The following is a 23335-nucleotide window of genomic DNA, read 5'->3' as shown; positions in this document are numbered from 1 at the left end:
TGCAGCCACAACCAATGAGAGCCTGACAGTGTCGTCACTGAAAAAGTTTCTTTCAAAACCACGAAGAGGCACCAGTGGCAATTCTGAGTATTCTGCGTAAAGCAGCTCTGTGCCGCCGCCGTCGACCTGTGCGCTCTCCGCCTGGTAGACACGTTTCCAGTGGTACCTACAGCATGTACAAGCGGAATCATGGGCGCTAAATGTTCCCACACCGCTGTACTGAACATATAAAAATGCAATGTATAACAATAGCACTATTCATTTTCACCTCAAGTTGATAAATATTTTTTTTTCCTTCTCGGGTTTCTCTTGCGCATCTCTAAATCGGCCTGAGTGCGCCTAAACAGGGAGGCAACCATGGAGCGAAAACAGTGGGTGGAGAGGCGCCGACGTCACATCGCACGCGCGCATCGGAACATGTGTCTCAAATTCACGCGTACGACTAGTCGCGGCGACCGTCGTAACGATCAGTCGCATGCGAATCGCATGCACCAGTCGTCCATGTGTCTCGCACTTTAGGCACGCATCGGCACATAGTATAACTGAGATGTCAGCTGTGCTTGTTTATTAAAGCAAAAGCTTTCTTAGCGGGGCCGATAGATAGCATTCCGTCAAAAAAATAATACATTTTCCCAAATACCAATTGGTCAATTGAAAAGATCTGGTAAGATCTGTGGACACACAGTGGTTGTGTAAAACTGGGCTTCCGTTGTGTCAAGACGTTTACTAGAAATCGCAAAAAAGGAATGGTTCTACATAGCATAATCCGCACACCAATCACAAAAAAGCAGTACAATGGTATAGCTTTGAGTCATAAAACACGTCGGTATACATTTGAAGCGTTCCTAGATAGTGCGCTAAAAATCTTTGCATGGGTTCGTTCTTCATTTGTGATTTGAGCCTCCAAAGGTTTGACGATCGATTGAATGCACTTTCAGCTCTCCTGCTTCTCTCTCAACTTTCTTTTAGAAGGGATGGTAATTTTTTTTCAGTTCAATCTGCGTGATCCTCTACGTCTAATGGCAGGTCTGTCCCGACTATGCCACCTTCTGTTGCAACAGTGCCTTCGTCACGACAGGGTATGTCTATGTCCAATAGTATGTCCAATGTGCAATCCTCAAGTCGCAAATGTTGCAGTAATGTCTGATGGTGGTGGTTTCTTTAGCTGTAGCGAGTGCCTGCCTTTCCTCGCAGTGTGTAACCATCTTGTCAACAATACTCCTAAGCCACCAGTGGTGCGATTGTGTTCTCACTGCCATCTTCAAGGTCTTTTTCCCTTCGCATGTACCTTTTTTTGTTTTGTTTACTCTTGTTTCGACGAGTACCCATGGCAGGGGATTGTCTTTTTTTTTTTTTTCTTTGCACTTGTTTAGCATTTCAGACCCGCTATTACCGTGAATGTGCTTTGCTACTTCTGTAATCAGTCAGCTCAAGTTACTCCTGTGGGCCTCCTCAATACATGTCTCAACACGTTTCAGAGTTGAAGTCCTCAACGCATTCACTAGGTAACCTTTTGTTTGCTACAGCCAGGGCTCAGCAATAGTGCAAGGGATGCGTGTTGGACTTGCATTCTGTAGGACCCGAGTACGAATTTCAAATTTAATTTTCCTTGTTTTTATTCTGGTCGTGCTGTTGGCCATTTTTCGCACCATCTTTATGTCACGCCAACGCCAGACGCAGCATTTGCACCGAGTCGTGCATTTAACGCTTTGACATAAAACTGGTCGAAGTAGTAGACACTTTTTCTGCATAGGCTAAACTGCAGTAATGGCATGCCAGGCCTGCATCAAAGGGCTGGAATGGTCGAAGTTCAGCCCTAATGAGCAAGAAAGCAGACAAAACGCCAGCATAGAACATGAGTATAATATATTTCCATTTGCCACATTTCAACAGCCTAAAAGGAAGCAAGGGTAAAGTCAGCCGTAAAGGTGCCGGCTTCAAAAAGCGCATGCTTCACATGTGAGCTTAAAAGAGCCACCTCTGCGAGAAGGCCAAATTTTCGAATCTTGAAAAACCTATACATGTAATACGCGAGTAGCAAAAATTGCTTGTATAGACAGCAACAACCTCTATGGCAACATATTAGGTATACACAAAACAAAACACAGCCTTTAAATATATAAAGTAAACCACAAGCACCCACAGGGTGCTCCACCTCAGAGGTATTAGTTGCTAATGATTTGGCACTAAGAGATAAAAAGCAGTTTTTATACAGAGGCCCTAAAACAAAACAAAACAAAAAAGCCAGACTGTGTATACTGAACATAATGAGCATAATGGCGCATGCGGCGCTATTGCACACAGAGAGAAAAAATATCGACTCCGGGCACTCTTTTTTTTCCTCCGCTCTGCACTTATGGCTCGTAATCTCTGCCGTGAAAGATTCCCAGCTTCCGTTATCTCGCTCTGAGCAGCCACGTCACACCGGGCGTCGTCATCACTTCTTGGCCTGCTTCTTCGACTTGGGCTGCTCGCCACTCTGTTTCTGGGGGGCGGCCGCTTTGGACAGCGGGGGCTCGGCCGGCGTCGTCATGGCGGTGTCGAGCTTCTTCTGGATGTTGGCGAAGGCGTCCTCGCCCAAGTAGTCGATCTGGCCCCGCTCCCAGGCGTACTGGCGGGCCTCGGAGCCCCCAACCACGTGCTGGCCGGCCCCAAACTGCCGAAGCTCCTCGGCTGTCTTGATCGTCAGCTTGGACATCTCGCCGGCGAGACCCGCCTGGAGGAAGAAGGTTTGCAAAGGTGAAAGTGGCGCACCTTCCTTGCTGGCCTGTGCAGGCTCTAGCAGAGTGCACACTGTGCACACCACTTTTAACGCAAACTTCGCTCAAATAAGCTACATAATTAGGAAAACAGGGAATGGCCATTTCCACTAGCCCACTAGCTCAATTCCCGCAACAGAACGTATGATGTCATACCAGCCAGCTCTGCGATTGGCGAAGGCCGGCGAAAGCAAATGCAAATTAGGCAGAGCTTATAAGCTTGCTGAACGAGCTATTTGCGCTTAAATTTAGGGCACATTCTTTTTATAGCAGTAAGAATGGGGGATAAACAGGGAAAGTTTCGAAAGCACACGTAAACATAGAAGTACCGATGCGTACTGTTGTTGGTACTGCGCGCACTATGCTTGTTTTAGCTGCACAGCAGTCCTTCGCTTTCGAGTTGTCTTACACGCACTGGGCGATTGGCCTAAGCGACGTTGCCTTACGTGACCCTGTTTGTCGAGGATAATCCATGTTTCACAAAACAATTGCTTTCTATTGTAACAAAAACAAGCCAGGTGCAAATACGGTCAAAAAAGAAAGCAACAGCACACAACGGTCCATGCATGAGTTTTGATTCTAGCGTGCAGGTGGCGTCATCTTTCGGCCGCTCGCCGCACCGCGGTGCCGGCAGTACTGGGTCGGAGTGCCGGACCTCCGCTGCCGGTCAGTGTAAGCTTACCATCGCGGCAAATATCTGAACACCGCTTTTAAATTCAGCGCTGATAACAACCCCTAGCACAATTTTTCACCACACTAACATCTCCTTTCTCGCATGTGGAACTTCTTTTTCGCGATCAGATTGATTATAAGAGTGGCGACAAGCTGTTGCTATCACGGTCTGCGCCGGTTCGAGCCGCAGTGATATTAAAAAACGGACGACGGCGAAGACATCGCCGGCCTAATCGCCTGGCCAAATAAAGTTGCTCTGTCTGTCGGGTGGCAGCGACTCATCCGAATCTGACGATTCAGATGACATGTTGACTGCTCGGGCGAGTGCGGACCATGTGCAATTGTAGCAGACGATGCGGCGAAAGTCCCTGACGTCATGGGTGAGACCGTGACGTCAGACTGGCCCGCTTGCAGGCTGGCCTTCAAACGGCCATTTTCCCGCACGGCAACCGAATTTGAAACTGGTTGCAATAAACGTGCTATAATTAATTCTGTGTTGGCGGCTAACGGCTTTCGGTTCGATTTTCGTAATTACTGGGCCAATAAGTATTCTTTACAGCATAAAAACTGAAAGCGACAAATTTAGTGTCAGTACTCCTTTAACCTAAATTGATTAATTTCTCAGTGATACAGCATAAAAACTGAAAGCGACAAATTTAGTGTCAGTACTCCTTTAACCTAAATTGATTAATTTCTCAGTGAATATGGCATCATTTGCTGCCGGACAAGCTCTAGGAGCACTATAAAACAAGAAATCTTTCGGATAAAAACTTGAATTTGGCCCTCATGGCCCCTTTAATGTTCGTTTCAGAAAAACACCCGAACGAACCTCACCAATCCAGTTTTTCCATTTGAAATATACAATGACACATACCAGGGTTCAGAAAAGCATATGGCGCCGCAGTACTGGGTTTTCATGCTTCTGATATTTTCTGCATTACTAAACTGTCCACTGCGAGTGGCACATCGGTGTCCAATCAGCACTAATTTACCAACATGAGCCAACTTGTTTTCGCAACTCAGCATCCCTTTAAAGCACAAATGGTATACCTGATCTACTCAATAGCACGTTTGTGCGATATTAACATGTTACACAGTGCATTTCTCGGCTAGTCCATTTTTTTTCACGATCCCGTGAACAACACTATCAGGGTTCTGCCCAAACCAGATCTGGGCGCAAAGACTCTGTGCTGTCCATTGACGGCACACTCTGACAGAACACCAAGGAGCTTAGCTACCAGTTCTGTGCTAAGGACGTCCACACGAGCCCACAAGAGGAGGTTGAGAGCAGGCGGCACTCACGCATTCGGGGAACAGCTTGGGCTGCACGTGGGTCATGAAGAGCTCCCACCAGAACTGCAGGTGGTCGAACATGTGCTGGCTGTCCCCCTGGGGCTGGACGTGGCCCGTCAGCAGGTTGAACATGTGGTGCCACGGCTTCACCGCACCCAGGAAGTGCACGATCTTCACGTCCCGGCCAAACCTGCACAAGGGAGAGTCGCCACGTTTCGACTGCCGCATTTTCAAGCAAGCGACGACACAATCACAAATACGGCCACATCCGATATGCTTCGAACAGGAAGGGGATGACCAAACGGGCCCGAGTAACCTATAATTCAATGAACGAAATGCACAATTTGTACCATTTTTGAGGCTATGTTCGGCTGCTACAAGAACTCAAGAAAGAACGACAGGCAGTGCTTGCCTCTTCCGTTATTTCAACACAAGTTTACATCCATTCCGTCCTGCCACTTTTTCCTTTACGACTATGCACTGGACAGTAAGCAGCACCTTGCCCGTGTTTTCAAACTGTACCTTTTACTTCCTCTATCTGCAAAAACACCAGCTGAGTAAAACTAAGAAAAAAATCTGAAAATAAAAGCGCAGGAACGATTTTACTGTATTTGCAAGACAGTTGCAAATATAGACCAAGGCGAACAGAGCAGCAGAAAACTTTACACACTTGCGGTATTCCCTCCAATTAATGAATTAATGCAGCAAGACTGGAAAGATTCCATTATAGTGAGACTAATAATTGAGCACTTATCAGTGCATCTGTTTACCTTTCAATTATGATGAATTGTCTCAAGAAAACTGGCATTTCCAAAGGTTAGCAGAACAAATGCTGAGGTACAGCTCACGTTCATAGGAACAAGAGATGACTTTTTGCTGACCAACCCATATATGTATGTAGTTCACATAGCAGCGCTAGCGGAGAGAAACATCTAAACGGTCTCAAGCAATTGCCTGTTATACAAGGCACGAGCTGCTTCAAAGAAGTCAACAACAGTTACTCTAGCAAGGCACAGCTGTTAGAACTAAACTTTTTTTTTTCTTCGATAGCATCATACACCTGCGAAACAAAAAAATATTAATTAAGGATTTCAAAGCTTAGCAAGCTTGCGATGTCCCGGCACCCTCATTCACAACCCCAGTCCACCAGAAAAAATATTGCTATATTTTAATAACATACCCGACAACACAGTCAATCTTTTGTCGCCGTTTTCCCGTTTATGCGTCACACCCCAAAATTCCGAGCAAGAGACCCAACCCGTGCAAGCACCCCCCACTCTAGTTTGGGCAACTTGAAATTGCCAACTTTTTGTAAGCCTTTTCAAATTGCCGCTATATATAAGACAGCCATCTTATATACAGCCTCCTACAGGGATATGGCATAAAGTATTGGCCAGAATGATGAGGCCCCAGCTGACTCTTGTCCTTTCATCTTTCTTTTCAATTTTCCCGATAATCTGACAAAAAAAATAAAAACGAAGTAAGCATTTACCAAAAAACTCCCACCTCCCCTCGCGGGAACCCCTGTGTAGATGCGACACATAGGCGGAGCGGCGAAGGGAACGCGTTTTATAGCGCTCATAACGTTGAGGGGACTGCGTAAGCTGGTCCCAGTCGATGACGACGTTGGCGTACTTGTAAAGCGGCGTGGACTCTAGGTGTTTGAGCCAAGCGTGGATGTTGCTTCGCCGGAGAACGGCACACCGGTTATATGCGCAGCGCGCCCGAAGGAGAGGAAACCGCGGAAGAGAGAGTACTGCACATGCGCCGGCCCCAGCGCGTCTGCCGCGGCTATGACGCAACGTGCCGCGGCTATGACGCAACGCAATCCAACACAATCCACTTTAATCCAATCCAATCCAAATCCAATCCAACCGAATTCAAGCCAAGCCAAGCCAAGCCAATCCAATCCAATCCAATCCAATCCAATGCCCCTCGCGAGAGAGTGTTCGTTATCGGAGAGGAGAAGGGGTGAGCGGCGGAGAGCGGCGGAGAGCGCAGCTCGCACGGCGAGGAGAATGGCAGAGGGGTGGACAACGCCGACGACAACGACGACGACGCCGCCGGAGGGACAAGGCGAGTGAATCAGATGCTCTGCATCTAAAATACTTCCCCGATTATACGAAGGGCAATAAATACAGTACTGCTCTCATCAACAGACGCACCTATGTCAGTGACTTTGTAGAATCGTTATTCGCACGGCTAGCAAGGCGCTCGAGAAGTGCTCAAGGCAGCTAATGGAGCGATTGGTTAACCCACACATCCAATCTTGATGTTGAATAGGTAGCGTAAATAAGCCACTCAAAGCAGAGCAAGAAGTTCTCTGATACAGATAGATGGCGCCAGTCGTGGGCACGTTACCAGCAAAAAGTAACAGTGTTACAGTTCCAGTTACCCAAGCAAAAAAAGTAACGTGTCACAGTTACAATTACTGTGAAAAAGTATCGTCGTTACTTTTTAGTTACTGTACAAAATCAAGTAATAGATTACAAACAAGATGACTCATTTTATTTACTAGAAACGTACGAAGGTATTCGGGCAGTCAGAATTACACGTGGTAAAACACTAGAAAAAAAAGACACCTAAAAGGGGGCACAGTCAAACTCAACACCAACAGTTGTGTAAGCCTAATTTCGTTGCATCAACGTTTATGTTGATGCACCCTTGGTGTCTTTATGTGTGCCCCGTTCTCGGTGGGCCCCAATGCGGTGGTCTTTCTTTACAAGGCTAGACGAACTCCCTCCTCAGCGTCTTGTTTCTGCTCAACTCAAGACGAAGGAAAAGTCTTAAGTAATCACCTTGAAGAGCTACGTGCGACCTGTGTTTTCTGTATGGAATTCAATCCTCTTAGTGACATCCTCTCCTAAGCTGCGAGGGGAACCGCACTGTGGGAAGGTGGAAGGTGGGGACAATATGGCAAAGAAGAACGTTAGAAAAAGTGGAATGCAAGAGCTGTTTGTCAGCCTTTAATGAGTGTTGCTGTTGGATATTTTTCTATAAATAAGGAAGTAACTGTAATGATATTTTATGTTACAGTTACTGCGTAAAAAAAGTAAGTTACAGTTACAAGTTACTGAAAAAGTAACTAGTTACAGTATCAAGTTACTGAAAAAAGTAACAAGTTACAGTAACAAGTTACTGAAAAAAGTAACGAGTTGCTAGTAATTAGTTACTGCCCAAGACTGGATGGCACCCCCATTTAAGTTCATTCCACATCATAAGCATCACAGAGAAATCAACTCGAGGACACTTTCGCACGAAGATGAATGCTGTTGGTGTGTCAGCTGCTGATGACATAAGGATGCTTTCTATACCACCGAACTAGCAGCCAGATCCTTCTTGCAATGTGATAAATGCCTACGCACACTCACTGTTTGTATGCAGGCAGGTAGGTGTAGGCCACGTTTGAGTTCATGTTATAAATAAATGAGAGATGGCGGGTGATGTCCTTCCTTGCCCAGTCCTTGAAGTACATGTTCAGCAGGCCTTGGTCCCCCCCTGAAACGAAAAAAGGGGTCACAGGGAACATGAACACTGGTGGTACCTCTTCACACATCTTTTTGTTTACTTCTTCCTCCAAATGGTAAAAGTGCTGCCAGAAAATACAGCGTGGAAGCACGCACCACTGCCCTGCCCTCCCTTACAAACACCAAAAGTGGAACCATGTAGATAAGTGAGAATTCTGGGATTTCCCGAGTGCGTACCATTGCCATGCATTGAAATTTACCCACCCGTGGCTAGAAAGTAACTGAGGAAAAAATGCTTAGAATGATTTGTTAGGTTTTTGTTTAACAGCGGAACTGCTGAACCCAGCTGCAAGTTGTCCAATGTGAACAGAAAACCTTCGATTGGAAAGAAAAAAAAACACGTCCCTTAGTGGGAATCAAACCCGAGTCCCTCGCGTTATGAAACCGGCGTCTATCCAATTGAGCTATCATCGCATTCTGGGCCCACCGCATTATTTCCACTGGGTTATTTGTAGTGTTGGCTTTGGACTTAACGTGAGCGTTCATTCGCTTGTTCATTCACTCACTCGTTCTTTCGTTCACTGCCTGACCCACTCGCTCACATAGGCCTCACTGCAGCAACTGAGCTGCTCTGAGCCGCTCTTAACAGCAGGAGTGTTTGAGCTTCAGCTTGAGCACAGCGTCGTCCAGGCTTGCTCGTGGGCTTATGCCACATGAGGAGCTCGCAAAAAAAAAAACAGTTTATGTGCGTCCGCACCTCAAATGGGGAGCACAAGACAGCTTTTGCAACAGACGCCAAGTTCGTGAAGTCAGTTTCCTTGGGTTCTAGACCGTGCTAACGCGGTCCACTTTGGAACAGATGTGACAGGCTGCGGACCAAACAATCCGGGCCTGCCAGTCGTGGAGAACTTTCAGCGGCAAGTTCGGAAATCCATGTCAGGTGCAACAGCCGGGTCTCTTGACGAGAGGAGAGGGGCCGCCAGCTATGCTGTTTCTCCAGCACTGCACCACCAGTGCAAGCTGCAGCAATTTTTTTCAGCAAGGTGATGGGTCAAAGGAGAGAATGGCCTGGCCATCAAAGCTTAAAATTTTTGAAATTTCTTTTTCTATGGCGCTTGCACGTCCTTCAACAACCATGGCAATGACAAGAGAAGAACCCGTCTTTAGGCATTTTGTTTAATTTGACATTTAACATTAAGCCATCGCTCCACATGCAAACATTTTGTTATGTTGTACATGTGTATATGCAAAACTGATTGATGAGCACTAATTTGAGATTTTCCAATGCTTTGCATACAAACTAAAAAAACGCTATTATGTGCAAGTGAGCACAAGAGGAATTCACCTTCAGCTCTACAAGAGCAAAGTGCACAGAAAGAAGGCTAACGATTTTGTGCAATCTTTCCTGAAGCCACAAAAAAAAAAAAGGACACCTGCAATGTTGCAGATTTCACAAGAATCTGAAGGCTTTAGTCGTGGCTGAAAAGAGACATGATTGGAAACGGCAGCATGACTAACTGGTGCGACAAGCTGGCATGACTAATTACAACTAACTACCCAAGTAACTAGCATGCATGTGACAATATCACCATGGCTAACTAACATCCACCAGGCAAACATTCCGCCCTACTAATCCTGACCAATTTTGCATAACAAGCAAGAAAATGGCAGATTTGAAAAATTTACAGGACAACTCTAGGATTGCAATCTGTGTGTGCATTGTTACCCCTTTAGCACCAAGGAATAAAAACCTCAAAGGGATTCTGCAACACTTCCAATAAACGCTTTCATTCTTTCCTTTGCATCTAGAAGCACTGCGAAAGCTATAGTTATCGCCTGCACTGAGCAGCAAAGCATGACTTGCTCACTGCAGCAGATCTGCCTTCCGCTTCTGCTTTGATTTCGTGGCTTTCTTTTTTAAAATGGCTATCAAATACGTTTATTGCTGCAGCCTAAAGAAAGCTGGCCAACAGCTGCTACACCACTGTAATGACTTAATTCGAGCAGTCGAAGAACGCCAAGACTGAAAAAGAGTGAAAAATCTTTTGAGAAAGGTTCTAAGTTATCTGATAGGCACAGAGCAAAAATTTATGGCTGAGGTATTGTCTGATTCCCTATTCTAAGTACAGTCAAACTCCGCTACAACGAAATTCACGGGGATCGCGAAAAATTTCGTTGTAGCGAGAATTTCGTTGTCGCGGAAAAATCAGTAAATAAAGAAAACAGGGCAGGCGTCTAACTGGCATCGTGAAATCTCCCACCTACCTTTTCGCCCCAATGTTGCCAACTTGCTTGGAGCTCGCTCCGCCAAAAACAGCACCCTTTTTATAGCACGGAGTTTATATCGTAATTTTCGGTCACAACGCGTCTCGCGGCGCTTAGACCAGCGTTGTAATATGCGCGTCGTACTCGTGGAGATCCGCGCAAAAGCAGGCGTCGTGAAATCACAGCGCGGAGTTTATACTTTAATTTGCGGTCACGGATATGCACAGGATATGCACGACACTCTGGGAGCATTTTATTTCCAAAACTTGAAAAAATCGCTGATTTTTTACTGTTTGCGCGTTCGCACGAGCAACGGGAGAATGCGCTGCTCACAGTCTGCGAGGAGCTCCATGGCGACATCATCGTCATGGGCGCCAAGGAAACTACGTAAAACTTCCAAGGAGTCCATGACCTGCGACGCGGTCACTGACGTCGGGACTGTCGGAACACCATGCCCGACTTCTTCGTCGTCGGATGAATCGGCGGCGGCGGCGGAGGCGGCGCGAGCACTCTTGAGGATCTCGGCATCACTCAGCTCCTCGTAGACGATCACGTCCGCGTCGGCATTTACGTAGTCGCTCAATGCTACGTTCTCAGGAACAATGCCGGCTTCCTCGAGAGCTGCCCATGCTTCGGCCGTTTCCTCCTCCTCCGCCGCCGCCGCCGCCGCTTTTGAGCGCCGTCGGCGCCGGTAATCCGGACCCCGCTTCTCGATGTCCGGATGTTCGGAGAAAATGTTGATACTAATAATTTACATTGTTAGAACTTATCAAAATTAGTTAGAGTGGTTCAGTCCGTTGCAAATCGAGTGACTTGTGTCCCGGGAAAATTTCGTTGAACCGGGAGAACAATAAAAAAAGTTATTCGTTGTGGAGGGAGTTTTAATACATTGGGGCCTATGGGATGCGGGCGGGGAATCGAAAAACCTTCGTTGAAGCGGGAATTTCGTTGTAGCGGAGTTCGTTGTAGCGGAGTTTGACTGTACTGGCTGCATTTGTTAACTATGTTCTGAAAGCATTAAGGATTTGGAAAAAAGTTGAACCGAGTGTTGCAAGGTCCCTTTAAACTTCAAGCACCTAATGGATGCCCATGTTCCATGGCAGTGTCCTGCAATTTTAGGTGAACAAGTTCTCTCCAAAAGTGCAATTCAGAAATGAATCTAGGAGATATACTAGAGCACTGCACGGGCCCGGGCCAGCCCGAAAGCCCGGGCCCGACCCGGCCCGCGGGCCGGGCTGGGCCGCCCGAAGTCGATCATCGGCGGGCCGGGGCCGGGCTCAGGCTCGACGCCGCGGGCCCAGGGCAGCTCGGGCTTGAATTCATAGGCCCGGCCGTTAATAGTTCCGACGTGAAGTGTAGAAAAGAGCATAAAATTGAATATTCTGAGTATACTTTTACGCGCTTCTTGATGTTAGTTGTACACATTGTTTTAAAAACGTGTTTTGCTAGGGCTGATAGTCACTATGCTGTAACCTTAATGACATTTCATGTACTGCCTCAAGATTTTATATTTTGGTGTATAACATATCAAAGATACGGTTACAAGGAATGCCCTAGCGGGGAAGGAATTAATTAAGCCACCCTGGAGCTGTGCACCTATGTCTATGTACGCGTGTTTTAGATGTCGAACCAATCTAAATGCAGCTGCCGTGGCTGGAAATCAAACTCTCGTGCTAGAGAAGCGCCGCCGCTTAAAGGAGCCATGAAGAGAAAATGCAAGTTGGTTTTATTCGAAAGATTTCGTGTTTTATAGTGCCCCCAGCGCTTGTCCGGATACAAACGGTGCTTTATTCACTGAGAAATTAAACAATTTAGGTTAAAATTTTGAGTTTCCCGCTCAATCGTGCGTTTTCGTGGTCCCAAATGACATCACAGGAACCGACCGCTCTGCAGCCTAGAGTACCTTCATTCACGCATCCGCCGTACAGGGTAGAGACACGTATACGCTGGCGCCGCCATTTTCGGTTGCTTGCTCGCCGCCGAAGCAAGTCATTGTGTCAAAACCGCGCTAAAATTATCGCCGCAACGCGGTTTACTGAAGAAGTTTGAATAATATTGTCTGTTTCGTGTTGCTAGGTCTCGTGGGAAACGAAAAGAATAACGCGTTGAGCCCATTGGCCCAATTGCGGCGGCACGGGACCGTTCAAAGGTTGTCTCCACCCTGTACAGCGGTGTTGGTTTGTTCCTGCATTTCTTTACGTTCCGTAACCTAGATGGCGCTACCATACCGTGGCAAGCGTTTGGTTTGTTTTTGCCCGCATTTAAACCTGGCTTGTTTTTGTTCTGGGAGAAAATATTCGTTCCCTGAAACAGTGCTCGCTCGACAAATGGGGTCACGTAAGACACCGTTGCTTGCGTCAATCGGCCAGTGTCGTCTGAGACAACCCCAAGCCCCGTAGTGCTGTGCAGCTAAACCAAGCATGCTGTGCGCAGTACGAACAGCAGAACGCATCAGTACTTCTATGTTTACATGTGCTTTCGTAACTTCCACTGTTTGTCCCATCATTCTTATTGCTTTGTAAAGAATGTGCCCTAAATTTAAGCGCAAATCGCTCGTTCGTCAAGTTTGTAAGCTCTACCTAATTTGCGTCTGCTTCTGCCAGCCTCCGCCAATCACAGAGCTTAGCTCATGTGACATCATAGGTTCTGTTGCGGGAAATGAGCTGGTGGGTCGCATGACCATCCCCGTTTTTCCTAATTATGTAGCTTATTTGTGCGAAGTTTACGTTAAAGGTGGTGTCAGTATGATTCTAACGAGACAATCTTTTGAATGAACCAAACTTGTGTTTTCTCTTCATGGCTCCTTTAACAACCACTCCAGGGAAAATATTTCAACGCACGCACATACTCGTGGATTCAAATGGAGAGCAAGAAATTTCATTAATACCAACTTGTGACCGAAACAACCCCATGAAGTTGCCAAGAGCCTGGTCATCAAAGGTGATGGTGTTTCTCGTGTAAGAATACAAGCTATTATTACGCCCATGTGGCGTGAACTGCAGATGGTGTGACCTAAACTACGTGTACTTTAAAACCCTTATTTTTTGCGTTACAATTCAGGGCGTGCTTGTACAGACTACATGCTCCATCTGATTTCCCGCTACGAAGACACTCGACCAAATACAATAAACAAATTTTCTTCAACGTCTAAGACCAGGCCTGGTCACACACATCAGGCCCTCCCTAAGCTTAAAAAAAAAAAAAAAAAAAAAAAAGAGAGAGAGACTGTGTCCGGGCTGGGCGTGGGCTTGAGACGACGGGCCCGGGCCGGGCCTTGGATTGAGACAACGGGCCCGGGCCGGGCCTGGGCCTGAGACGACGGGCCGGGCTTGGGCTAAGCTCACTTATGAATTCCCGGGCCAGGGCCGGGCCCGGGCTAGGGCTTCACAAAGCGGGCTCGGGCCGGGCTCAGGCCTTAAAATCAGGCCCGTGCAGTGCTCTAAGATATACGACAAAGAGTAATTATCTGTAAAGGAAAGTTTGACATCCACCTAAATGCAGCCATACAGCTACACAGATCCTGGACCAGGACGAATTTTTCTTCAACTGCGAAGTTTCTGAGAAAGCTGTATAGCTTTCCTGTGCAGCCGTATGGCTGCATTTAGGTGGATGTCAAACTTTCCTTTACAGAAACTTACTCCACCTTGGGGATTTCCCCTAAATCTGGTTAGAGTAATTATCTGCAAGGTGCAGAAGTTACTCAGAAGTTCTTTTGTAACCGTGTTGGCTAATCTGTTTGAGTAATCAGTGTTCACCACTTTTTGTGACTTCCTCATGTAGGCTACGAGCCTTAGTTTAGTTGTAATGCGCAGAAGAAGAAACACCGTGCACAAAATGCTTTACAAGCCACTACGGTGATATCGCACTGGCTTACAATGTCACCATCATCATCCCCATCATTGGCAGCCTACTGGTGTATTCACATGATGTAGTTTCACCCTCTGTGTAATGAAGTTCTGTTTGCCGAAATTTCAATGTAACGAAGTTTCATGAAAAACTAGACACGAAATTTTGGTAGTAGAAGTAGATTTTAGGAGATGCAAGCGTTGAAGAAGGGTCTTAATAAAACGCTAAGGGCGACACGGGCTGCCCAATGCCACGGATGGAGCAAACCACAGAGTCTTTGAGTGAGCTCCTTGCCTACAAACTGCGCATGGCGCCGCTCCCACCGCATGCCACACCGATTTACCCTTCATTCGACTTCGCTCATGCTTTTTGGGTTCCATCATTCCAGCAAGAGAGTGGCAAAGCATTTGTGGGTCTTCATAAGCCTCGCGCGTATTTTTTTCACGCCCATGTCTGCAATATCACGCTGCCACCAGCTTCTGCCACGGCCAGAAAGTGACTCGCGCCGTGCGGCAGTGGGAGGGGCCCGACGAATTGCACCAATGGGGAGGCACGCGTCACACGGCAAGAGCTTCGAAGCGCTCAGGGATGCTGGCTGGCCCTGCCAGAGACGATTAGGCTTGTCACCATGGAGGGTATTTGATGGGCGCTTTCCTAAGCGGCGCGTGCGACGTTTTAAGGTTCAAATTTCGTCCCATTATTAGCTTGTTCCCCCGCATGAACAACTTCACTTGCCCCTCATGTTGAGTTTCAGTGAGCAGTTAGAAGCGGTCGCTGGAGCTGCCTGAATCGCGCGAGTGGTCTCCGCGGCTGCGTCAGTGCGCCTGTGGCTTGCAAGGCGCATTTTTGCGTGCAGAAAACTCTCCATGCGGTTCCCGCTGATGCCCATGTAGATGATTAAGCTCTGACGGAAACAGAATCAGTGCGTCATCTGTGTATGCAAGCCACGTTTTCGTCTGCAGAAACCGCATCACAGTTAACACTTCATTTTGAATGCAAATTTCAATGTAGCGAAATTTCAAAGTAATGAAGTAAATTACGAATTTTACTGGCTTTGTTACATCAAGGTTTGACTGTACATTCTTTAGTTAAGTAAAGAAAAAATAGGTAGGTAATGCTTTCCCTTGCTTCAGTATGTACCCTTAACCATGGAAAGCAGAGAAAGCTTACTTAACCAAAACATCTAGTCAGGGTTGTGCGACACGGTGTGCCTTATGGCTGCACAGCAGTATAGAAGTGGGTACTTGCCGTCAAAGCTGCCGTGTTCCTTGGCGAAGTCGATGAGGGCGTTGTACGTGGACTCAGATGGGATGAAGACAAAAACACCCGAGTTGAAGCAGTCGGGCCAGCCAACGTCCGGTACAGCTGAGAGCTCTTCTCTGGAGAACAGCTCATCACAGTTTTGGAGGACCTGCGCAATGGAGACAGGACGAAAAAAGAATCATGGAAACAGGACAAGCCATCACTCATTACATGTAACAGACAATGTAGCCACTTTTCCCATTAAAACACCAGGACACCTTGCAGGCCACATGGGACTGGTGGAGTTTTAATTGTGGCTGCACGTGCTGCAGCTGAAACCAGGCTATGAGGCACAATGCAGCAAGGAGGGCTACGGGCTCATTAAAGGGGCCATGATGACAAAATGCAAGTTTGGTTCGTTCAAAAGACTGCCTCGATAGAATTAGGCTGACACCACTAACGTAAACTTCGCTCAAATAAGCTGTATAATTCGGAAAAAAGATGGCCATGCGAACCACTAGCTCATTTCCCGCAACAGAACCTATGATGTCATACCAGCCAGCTCTGTGATTGGCGGAGGCTGGAAAAAGCAAATGCAAATTAGGCAGAGCTTATAACTATTTACGCTTAAATATAGAACACATTCTTTTTACATCAGTAAGAATGGTGGGACAAAGAGTGGAAGTTGTAAAAGCACACGTAAACATAGAAGTACCGATGCGTACTGCTGTTGGTACTGCGCGCACTATGCTTCATTTATATGCACAGCACTGTAGGACTTTGGGGTTGTCTCAGAAGACACTGGCCAAGTGACGCAAGCGACGGTGTCTTATGTGACCGTATTTGTCGAGCGAGTACCATGTTTCACAAAATGATTGTTTTCTCCATGAACAAAAACAAGACAGGTTTAAACACTGTCACAAAAAAAACGGGCAGAAAACTGCTTGCCGCGGTGCTGTGGAGCCATCTAGGTTGACTAGCACTAAGCAAGTCTCCGCTCCACACCAAGTTTAGCTGAAAGACCTGTTCTTATGATGTAATTGCAAACATCGTTCGAACACACATTTTGGCCCGAGAATCACAATTTTAGTTTAAATTGATTAATTTGGCAGTAAATAAAGCATCGCTTGCTTCCAGACAAGCGCTGGGGGAACTACAGAACACGAAATCTTTCGAATAAAACAAACTTGTATTTTGTCTTCATGGCATGAAGACAAAACATGAAGACATGACATGAAGGTGACATGGGGCATCTACACAGCGCAAAAATCTCGCACATGCCGGTGTTTGTTTCCCACGGGGGGGAACGGTAACGCAAAGAGCGTTTCATTTGTCCTGAGAAAGATGCCAGCACTGCACTTGTGCAGCACAGTTCACTCACCAGTGTGTCGGAGTCCATGAAGACGCACTTCTTGAACTGCACCAGGCGCCAGCAGTGCAGCTTGGTGAACGTGACGCCCAGCTCTGGCCGGTTCATCAGCGCTAGGTTCGCAGGGTCTCGGCTGTCCAGCAGGTTCACCTCTTCCACCATGTCAAACGCCTGCGACAGCAATGACCTGCACAAAGGACAAGAGAAAACAGGGGTGTCCTTAGACGGGAGAGGGAAAAGACCTTCCTGCCATGTGGCAAGGACTGTGGAAACTACAATAAGTTACATTGCACAGGTTATATCATTAAACAGCACGTTTAAAGTGGTCTGCTGTCTGCGTCAGTGTATCCTGACATTCTTAATGGTGTAAGTGGAGTGCGGGTTGTTTTTTCTATTTATGCTTAAATCATTATTACGGTATAAGCTAAGGACTCCCGTAGATCTGCACCTCTGTCCCAACAGGAGATCTTGCTCCTGTTCATGACAGAAAGGCGCAGGACTCACGGTCCTTCATACAGAGCTGATCTTGCTTCTCGCACCAGCAGGGGGCGGGATGAAACATTTCTGTCCCCAGTACGACATACAATCCCAATGCTGCTGTTCAATCTGCAGCAACTTACTACTGCACAAAGTAAGCAGCAGGTCAGGAGGGGAAACTTTCCTTCCTTGGGTGGCCCGATAGCATCACAAGATACTGGCAGAGTTAAGCTAGCGGCATCCATTGCAAGCAAAGAAGCTGGGCGGATGCGACGATCAGCATTCCACTGTGCAGCCAAAACATGTCGCGGCCACGCAGTGAATGTAGCCACTATCGCCTCATCTATCAGGTGCTGTTCCATTGCTGCCACGGTCTTCTGGTCACTCGCAAGCGTTTGCTTTGCCTCCTAGGTGCATTCTTGTGTTACGCTTCTACTGTGCTAAAGGGTGAAACGCCACCAAAGAGCACAATCCTTTCCCTACCAGCATTGTGTGGCTGTAATGCTAACTAAGAAGGGTGCAAGAGCCTGTAAACTTTTTCGTAAGGCAACATGCCCAAACATTAAGGTTTCTAGTCCATTTAATGATGATGAAAATTAAAGCTGTAATGTAAGCTTATTGATGATGCACCTGACACTAATGCAGTTTATTGCCTGGGTATAAAGCGGAGGCTCTAAAAGTAAATTAAGTAAAGATTAAGTAAAGTAGATTAAGTAAAGCAGGCACACTGCCTGCTTCTGCTACTTAGTGCTAATAGAATTTTACTAGTAACTACATATTTGCTTAGATTTGCATAAGCGTATTTGTAGGTGTAGGCGCAACGCAAGGCGTAGTTGTGTAGGCATTTAACATCGTTCTGTGCAGAAAAATTTTGCTTTTGCTCCAGTTTCAATAGTGAAAGGTTACAGTTGGCCTTAGTTCCAACTGTAAACCGTTTTTCTTTTTTTTTACACCCTGGACAGATACGTGTTAGGAGAAGCACATGAAAACAGGTCACGCCATCAGCCCAAGTTTAAATTTCCCTTCAAAAATCTAGCTCGGGAGCTTCTAAGAGCCAAGAATCAACCAAACAGATCACTTGGGTGGAATGCAAGCACCGTTATGTGTAGAAGCCTTGCTCGCTGACTTTCAAGTACTCAAGCTTGGCTGGCAGATCTTAATCCCAAGTTTTGCATGTGCTGTCATAATAGCCCTATCGACTTTCATTCATATGCAATTGACCGATGCAAGTATGTATGTGAATGCGTGGGTCAATTACATATGAATGAAAGTCTACAAACGTATTTGCTTGTGGCGACTCAAACAGGCAAAATGATGCAAGCTGTTTTCAGACTGCTCAAAAGCTTGCCACTTGAGGAGCTTTCGGGCTGCCACTTCAACTGTCAATTATTAACAGCTGTCGAACAGAACTTGAGGTTTATTTGCATGCATTTGAACCTTGGCTATATGAAAATGAGTGAACCCTTCAATTATGCAAGTAGAGATCACACATGCAATTTCAAATGAGTGAACAGACGCACTCAGTGGCAGCAGATTACGGCGTGTGGGGACATTAAACTGTCATCACAAGCAAGGGTGGAGAGACATCACACAAACACCTCCCCGTGATTTGCGCGAACTTATCGAGCAAGCTTGAGCAGTCTAATGCTCTGCCAAGCTTACCTCATCTGTGGGGTGACTGTGTTGGTGATGAGGATGACCAGCTGCCGAGAGGTGTGCACCCGCTTGAGTGAGTAGGCCAGCACCAGAGCCCCCAGTGAGTAGGTGTCGTCTGTTGCCAGGGTCACATAGGCCTCATCGCTCACTGCGAGTGTGCAAACACAGGGCAGGTACCACATTGGAAAAACGTGTACTGGCAAAGGCAATAGTTGGCGCCAATCGTAACGCAATGCTCAACCAACCGCACTAATCCATAAACGGTGCTTTCATAAGTCTTAGAAGCGGCTCAATTTGAGTGCTGGTGTTCTGTGCGTATGGCTTCTTGCATCGCATACGCAGGAGTAGGCAGGCTTCAATGAAACAGGTAGAAATAATGAAGTTGACCTAACATAACATTTCGTGTTTTTAGAAAACCCATTTATCCTAGGCTACAAGCGACGATTACATTGCCGGGAAATTTTGGGAAACAAAACACTATCAATAACTCAAAACTTGAACGCCGAATCGCTGCAGCAGCGCACTTTATTTTTGAATAAAAGGCATAAATTATCTCTCGCACAAATCCAGACAACGCATATCAAACAGAATTCAACCGTAAATTTCACTTGGGCTGTGTTTACTAGTAAACAAATCAAACTGCACAACATGACGATCAAAATACAACGAACAATATGTTATAGTCCCTGACAGCGGGTTTTGGCCATGTGGTCGCCAACAGATCTCTCACCCTTGCCGAGGTCGCCGCTGCCCTCATCGACGGCCGCAGAGTCGAACCTCATCGGCGAGCAGGCCGCCGCGGCAACCAAGCCGGCAGAAATGTTTAGCGTGTCCATGCTGGCTGACTACACGCGGTCCGAGAAGGCGTGTCTACGCCCCACGAGCGAGGGTCGCGTTATCGGCGCAGACAGGCGGACCGCGGCCACAAATATTCCTCCCAGCGGGGGTAACTCCGGTGCGTTGATCGCTCGGGTAGGCGTGCCACCACCACAGGGGCGCGACAGTCCTACTTTCAAGTGGAGACAATGCCGTGAAGCGGCTGCACAGGATGTGACAGGCCGTCAAGGTCGCGGCCCGTACGCGACAAGGTCGAATATGAGCCGGCGTACCGTGAGGCTGCCACTATTTACAGCGTCACTATAGGCACAGCTGCCACGGCGAATGAACTGGGCACGCTGCAAGGCGGGGAGTCCGGCAAAAAAAGTCTTGGACACGACAACTGCCAAGGGAGCGCGGGGTAGCAACCATTGCAGAAGATCGTTCGCGTTGGCCGACGTTGGCGGTAGACGGCATGGACTACGTGACCATCGAAAGTTCAACGTTCGAAGCCATAATTCAAGAGATTTTTTTAAATTTTAACCTTTCATTTTGCTTTTCGTTCGGTGTAGCAAAAATTTCAAAAGATCAATAAAGTTTACCAGATTAAATAGCAGTGTAACCGAAACCGAAACTAACAAAACGGCGGGAGTTTGTGACGCGCATTGGAATGTGAAGAGTTCACGAAGTAACGGTCCGTTTTTAGCATTCCGCCAGATAAAGCATGCGTTATCATAACGCTTTACCTAAGCGTGCGCCACGCAGGACTTGAAAAGATAAAATGAAAGGAAGGCTTCCCAAACAGATTGTCACAAGGGCAAGAATTCGGAAACAGAATCGTCTGTGTGCGTAAAAATAGACGACGTTAGAGGGAGATCCGTATCGCACCGTGAAGAGGCGGGCTCAGCGACATATCAGAAAGCTTTGTTCGCTTGGATGCGCTCAAGGACCAGGCGTCTTCGGCAGCTAAACGGCACACTGGAACGTCCGCATAGCTGTGCTCAAATGAAGCGCACTTAAAAAAAAAAAAAAAAGTCTTTATAGGCACAGCGCTTTTCTTTGCATTTCTTAATTTCGGTTAACGCAATTTGCCTGTGTGCCAAATGAAGCATCTCAATGCCGGAATCGATGTGTCATTTAGCTTTACAAATAAAGCTTCAACGTACGTCTTTGATAGTCGTGCTCCATATTTAATTCAGAATAATTCCTGTGGCGATAGCCTTTGATTCGATCGTGTAGCGCTTTGGCAATAAGTTTTTTTTTTTCTGCTCAAGTTACATGTACGCAGCATGTTAGGCAATGACACTGATTCACGGACAAATTGAGTTGAATGGAAATATGCGTGCCGTATTAATTTTGTTCTGAATGAAATTGGTCGATTCATTTAAATTCTAACGGTCCCAACATGGGCATAAATATATACGTACAAATATGCAAGCCATGTGAAAATTATTTGTTAATTTATCGGTTACTTCCATCTTGATCGATAAAAATTATTGAGCGCAACGCACGAGATTACGCATTAACGGTGCCGTCGCAGCATAGAGTGCACGTTAACTCAACGCACGTAACCAAAACTGAGGGCGATGCACGGCACAAAAATACTTCAGACCATAAATACTGAAGAATTCTGGCAAATGCCCAGAAACTTTTTCTTCGCCTTCGCACGCTGTGCGCAAAGGTGCGCCAACCTATAGTTGGCAGGTTGAAAAGAGTTAGACACTGCGCCGCGCATGACTTGATACGCAATACGTCCGCAATTAGCTGGAGATGTCCTTATTGCTCCACACATGCAAACAGGCACAAAGAATATCGAGGAAAATACAGCCTGACACACACGTATCGCTGTTTTAAATTACGGCTCCGTCCCGCCGGTCTGAGCGTAGCAAGGCAAAATGATGGAAGCAACAAGGTCGAACCTAGAGTCGAACCTTGCGGCACACCCAAGATCACGCGCACTCGCGGCAATACGACAAGCACGCTCGCAAACGCGCGCTATCGTGTTACGCCCTCCAGAAACCTATTTTGGCACCGGGAGCAGACGACAGCTTCGGGATCCCAGTGGCAGAAAAATGAGGGGTCATAAATGGAGTCGGGGACAAGTCCTAGACGTCGGCTATAAAAAGAGAACTCTCGCTCTTGCACGCATTGTACAGCTCCGATCCGCACTTACCGCGCTCCATCGCCGATTGTTAGTTCCGCGCCGACAAGAGCAGTGAACGGCGGCGTAGGTGGGCTGAATACTGGCTTCTAAATGGGATGGGTCAAGAGATGGGATGAATCGAGTCAATGAAGACTGGCGCATGCGCTGCCGCTGCGAGGCGTGCGCGCGCGTCGCGCCGGCCGGCCGACAAAGCGCTTCGGTTGTTTCGAAACGACTCCCGTAACGGATCCCGAGAGAGTGCGGACAACCTAGAACGCCTAGAGTGAAGTCAGCGGGCGACGCGCGCAAGAGCGCCAGATTTAAACCAGTCGTCGCAAGTGTATCGATGTTTTCTGAAGCGCTAGCCAATGTTACTCTCTAGCTAACACAAGACCAAGGTCGATGTGAGAGCATAATTCCCCGCATAAAGAGTACCGCGAAGAGGCGAGTAATTTATTCGAAATTTTTACTATCCAGAAACAGAACGTCATTTAAGGAAATGCACAGCATAATTCGTTCGTTAGAAGTGCACAGTCAAATTGATTGATTGATTGATTGATTGATTGATTGATTGATTGATTGATTGATTGATTGATTGATTGATTGATTGATTGAGTGAGTGAGTGAGTGAGTGAGTGAGTGAGTGAGTGAGTGAGTGAGTGAGTGAGTGAGTGAGTGAGTGAGTTGCCCAAAGGGAGGATGGGGAGTAGCATCTAGCTCTGAATGTTTTACGAGTTTTAGAACTACATATTTTAAAGCTTAGTTGGTGAAATGTGTCGCGTCAGGGAGAGGTTTTTAGCACTTGATCTCACCCCCACTATTCTCTGCGCATGCGCCGATCATCTTGCAAGAGGGCAGTCTGCCTTGACTTTTACCGAACTTACTAAACCTTTACCGCTCCCTGACTAGCAGGAGTCTCTGTTAATTATACATTACTATTCCTTGCTCTGGCTTCTTGAATAGTACAGAATCTAAAGATTACTGCAGGATATAAAAATCTATAAAAAATTAAGGATTTCTAGGCATTTCGCGGTTAATTAGGTTAAATAAATAACACCCGGCTTAAACGCGTTTTCACAAACCATTTAGTTTCTCTGAAACCCGTATAGCTTATCGAATCGTGGTTTTGTTTCCGAGGGTTACACATACAAATGTTTCAAAGGAACCACGGAGACGATATACAACGTTGTATGATTTGAAATAAGTAACTGCGCTTAGGTAACTCCCACTACGGCGTTTCCACGACCGCTGCCCTTGCTTACATCTGACACCCACATTAACAATTTCTCCAACTAAAGGAAGATCTGCGTCACGCCACACGCGCTCTCAT

The 23335-nt window shown here is 46.8% G+C and overlaps 1 protein-coding gene across 2 annotated transcripts; it reads right to left on the bottom strand.

Moving 5' to 3' along the window:
• Positions 1 to 1849: 1849 nt before the first annotated feature.
• On the bottom strand, positions 1850 to 22194 carry Gyg (glycogenin 1). 2 transcript variants are annotated; one of them, XM_077699041.1, is made up of 7 exons: positions 22036 to 22194; positions 19053 to 19194; positions 16926 to 17100; positions 15551 to 15713; positions 8096 to 8222; positions 4734 to 4914; positions 1850 to 2716 (listed from the first exon to the last, which is right to left on the bottom strand). In XM_077699041.1, the coding sequence occupies exons 1-7, from the start codon at positions 22043 to 22045 to the stop codon at positions 2438 to 2440; spliced, it is 1077 nt and encodes a 358-aa protein (XP_077555167.1). In that variant the 5' UTR covers positions 22046 to 22194; the 3' UTR covers positions 1850 to 2437. The 2 variants fall into 2 exon arrangements, with proteins under 2 accessions (XP_077555167.1, XP_077555166.1); XM_077699040.1 differs by lacking the exon at positions 22036 to 22194 and adding an exon at positions 19777 to 20308.
• Positions 22195 to 23335: the final 1141 nt, after the last annotated feature.

This window comes from Haemaphysalis longicornis, unplaced genomic scaffold (assembly GCF_048455015.1).
Source record: "Haemaphysalis longicornis isolate Haplotype H1 unplaced genomic scaffold, Haemaphysalis longicornis Haplotype H1 scaffold_2, whole genome shotgun sequence".
NCBI classification, from domain to species: Eukaryota; Metazoa; Arthropoda; class Arachnida; order Ixodida; family Ixodidae; genus Haemaphysalis; species Haemaphysalis longicornis.
Note: the sequence above shows the minus strand (reverse complement) of the source record. Positions and strands in the feature narration are given on the sequence as shown.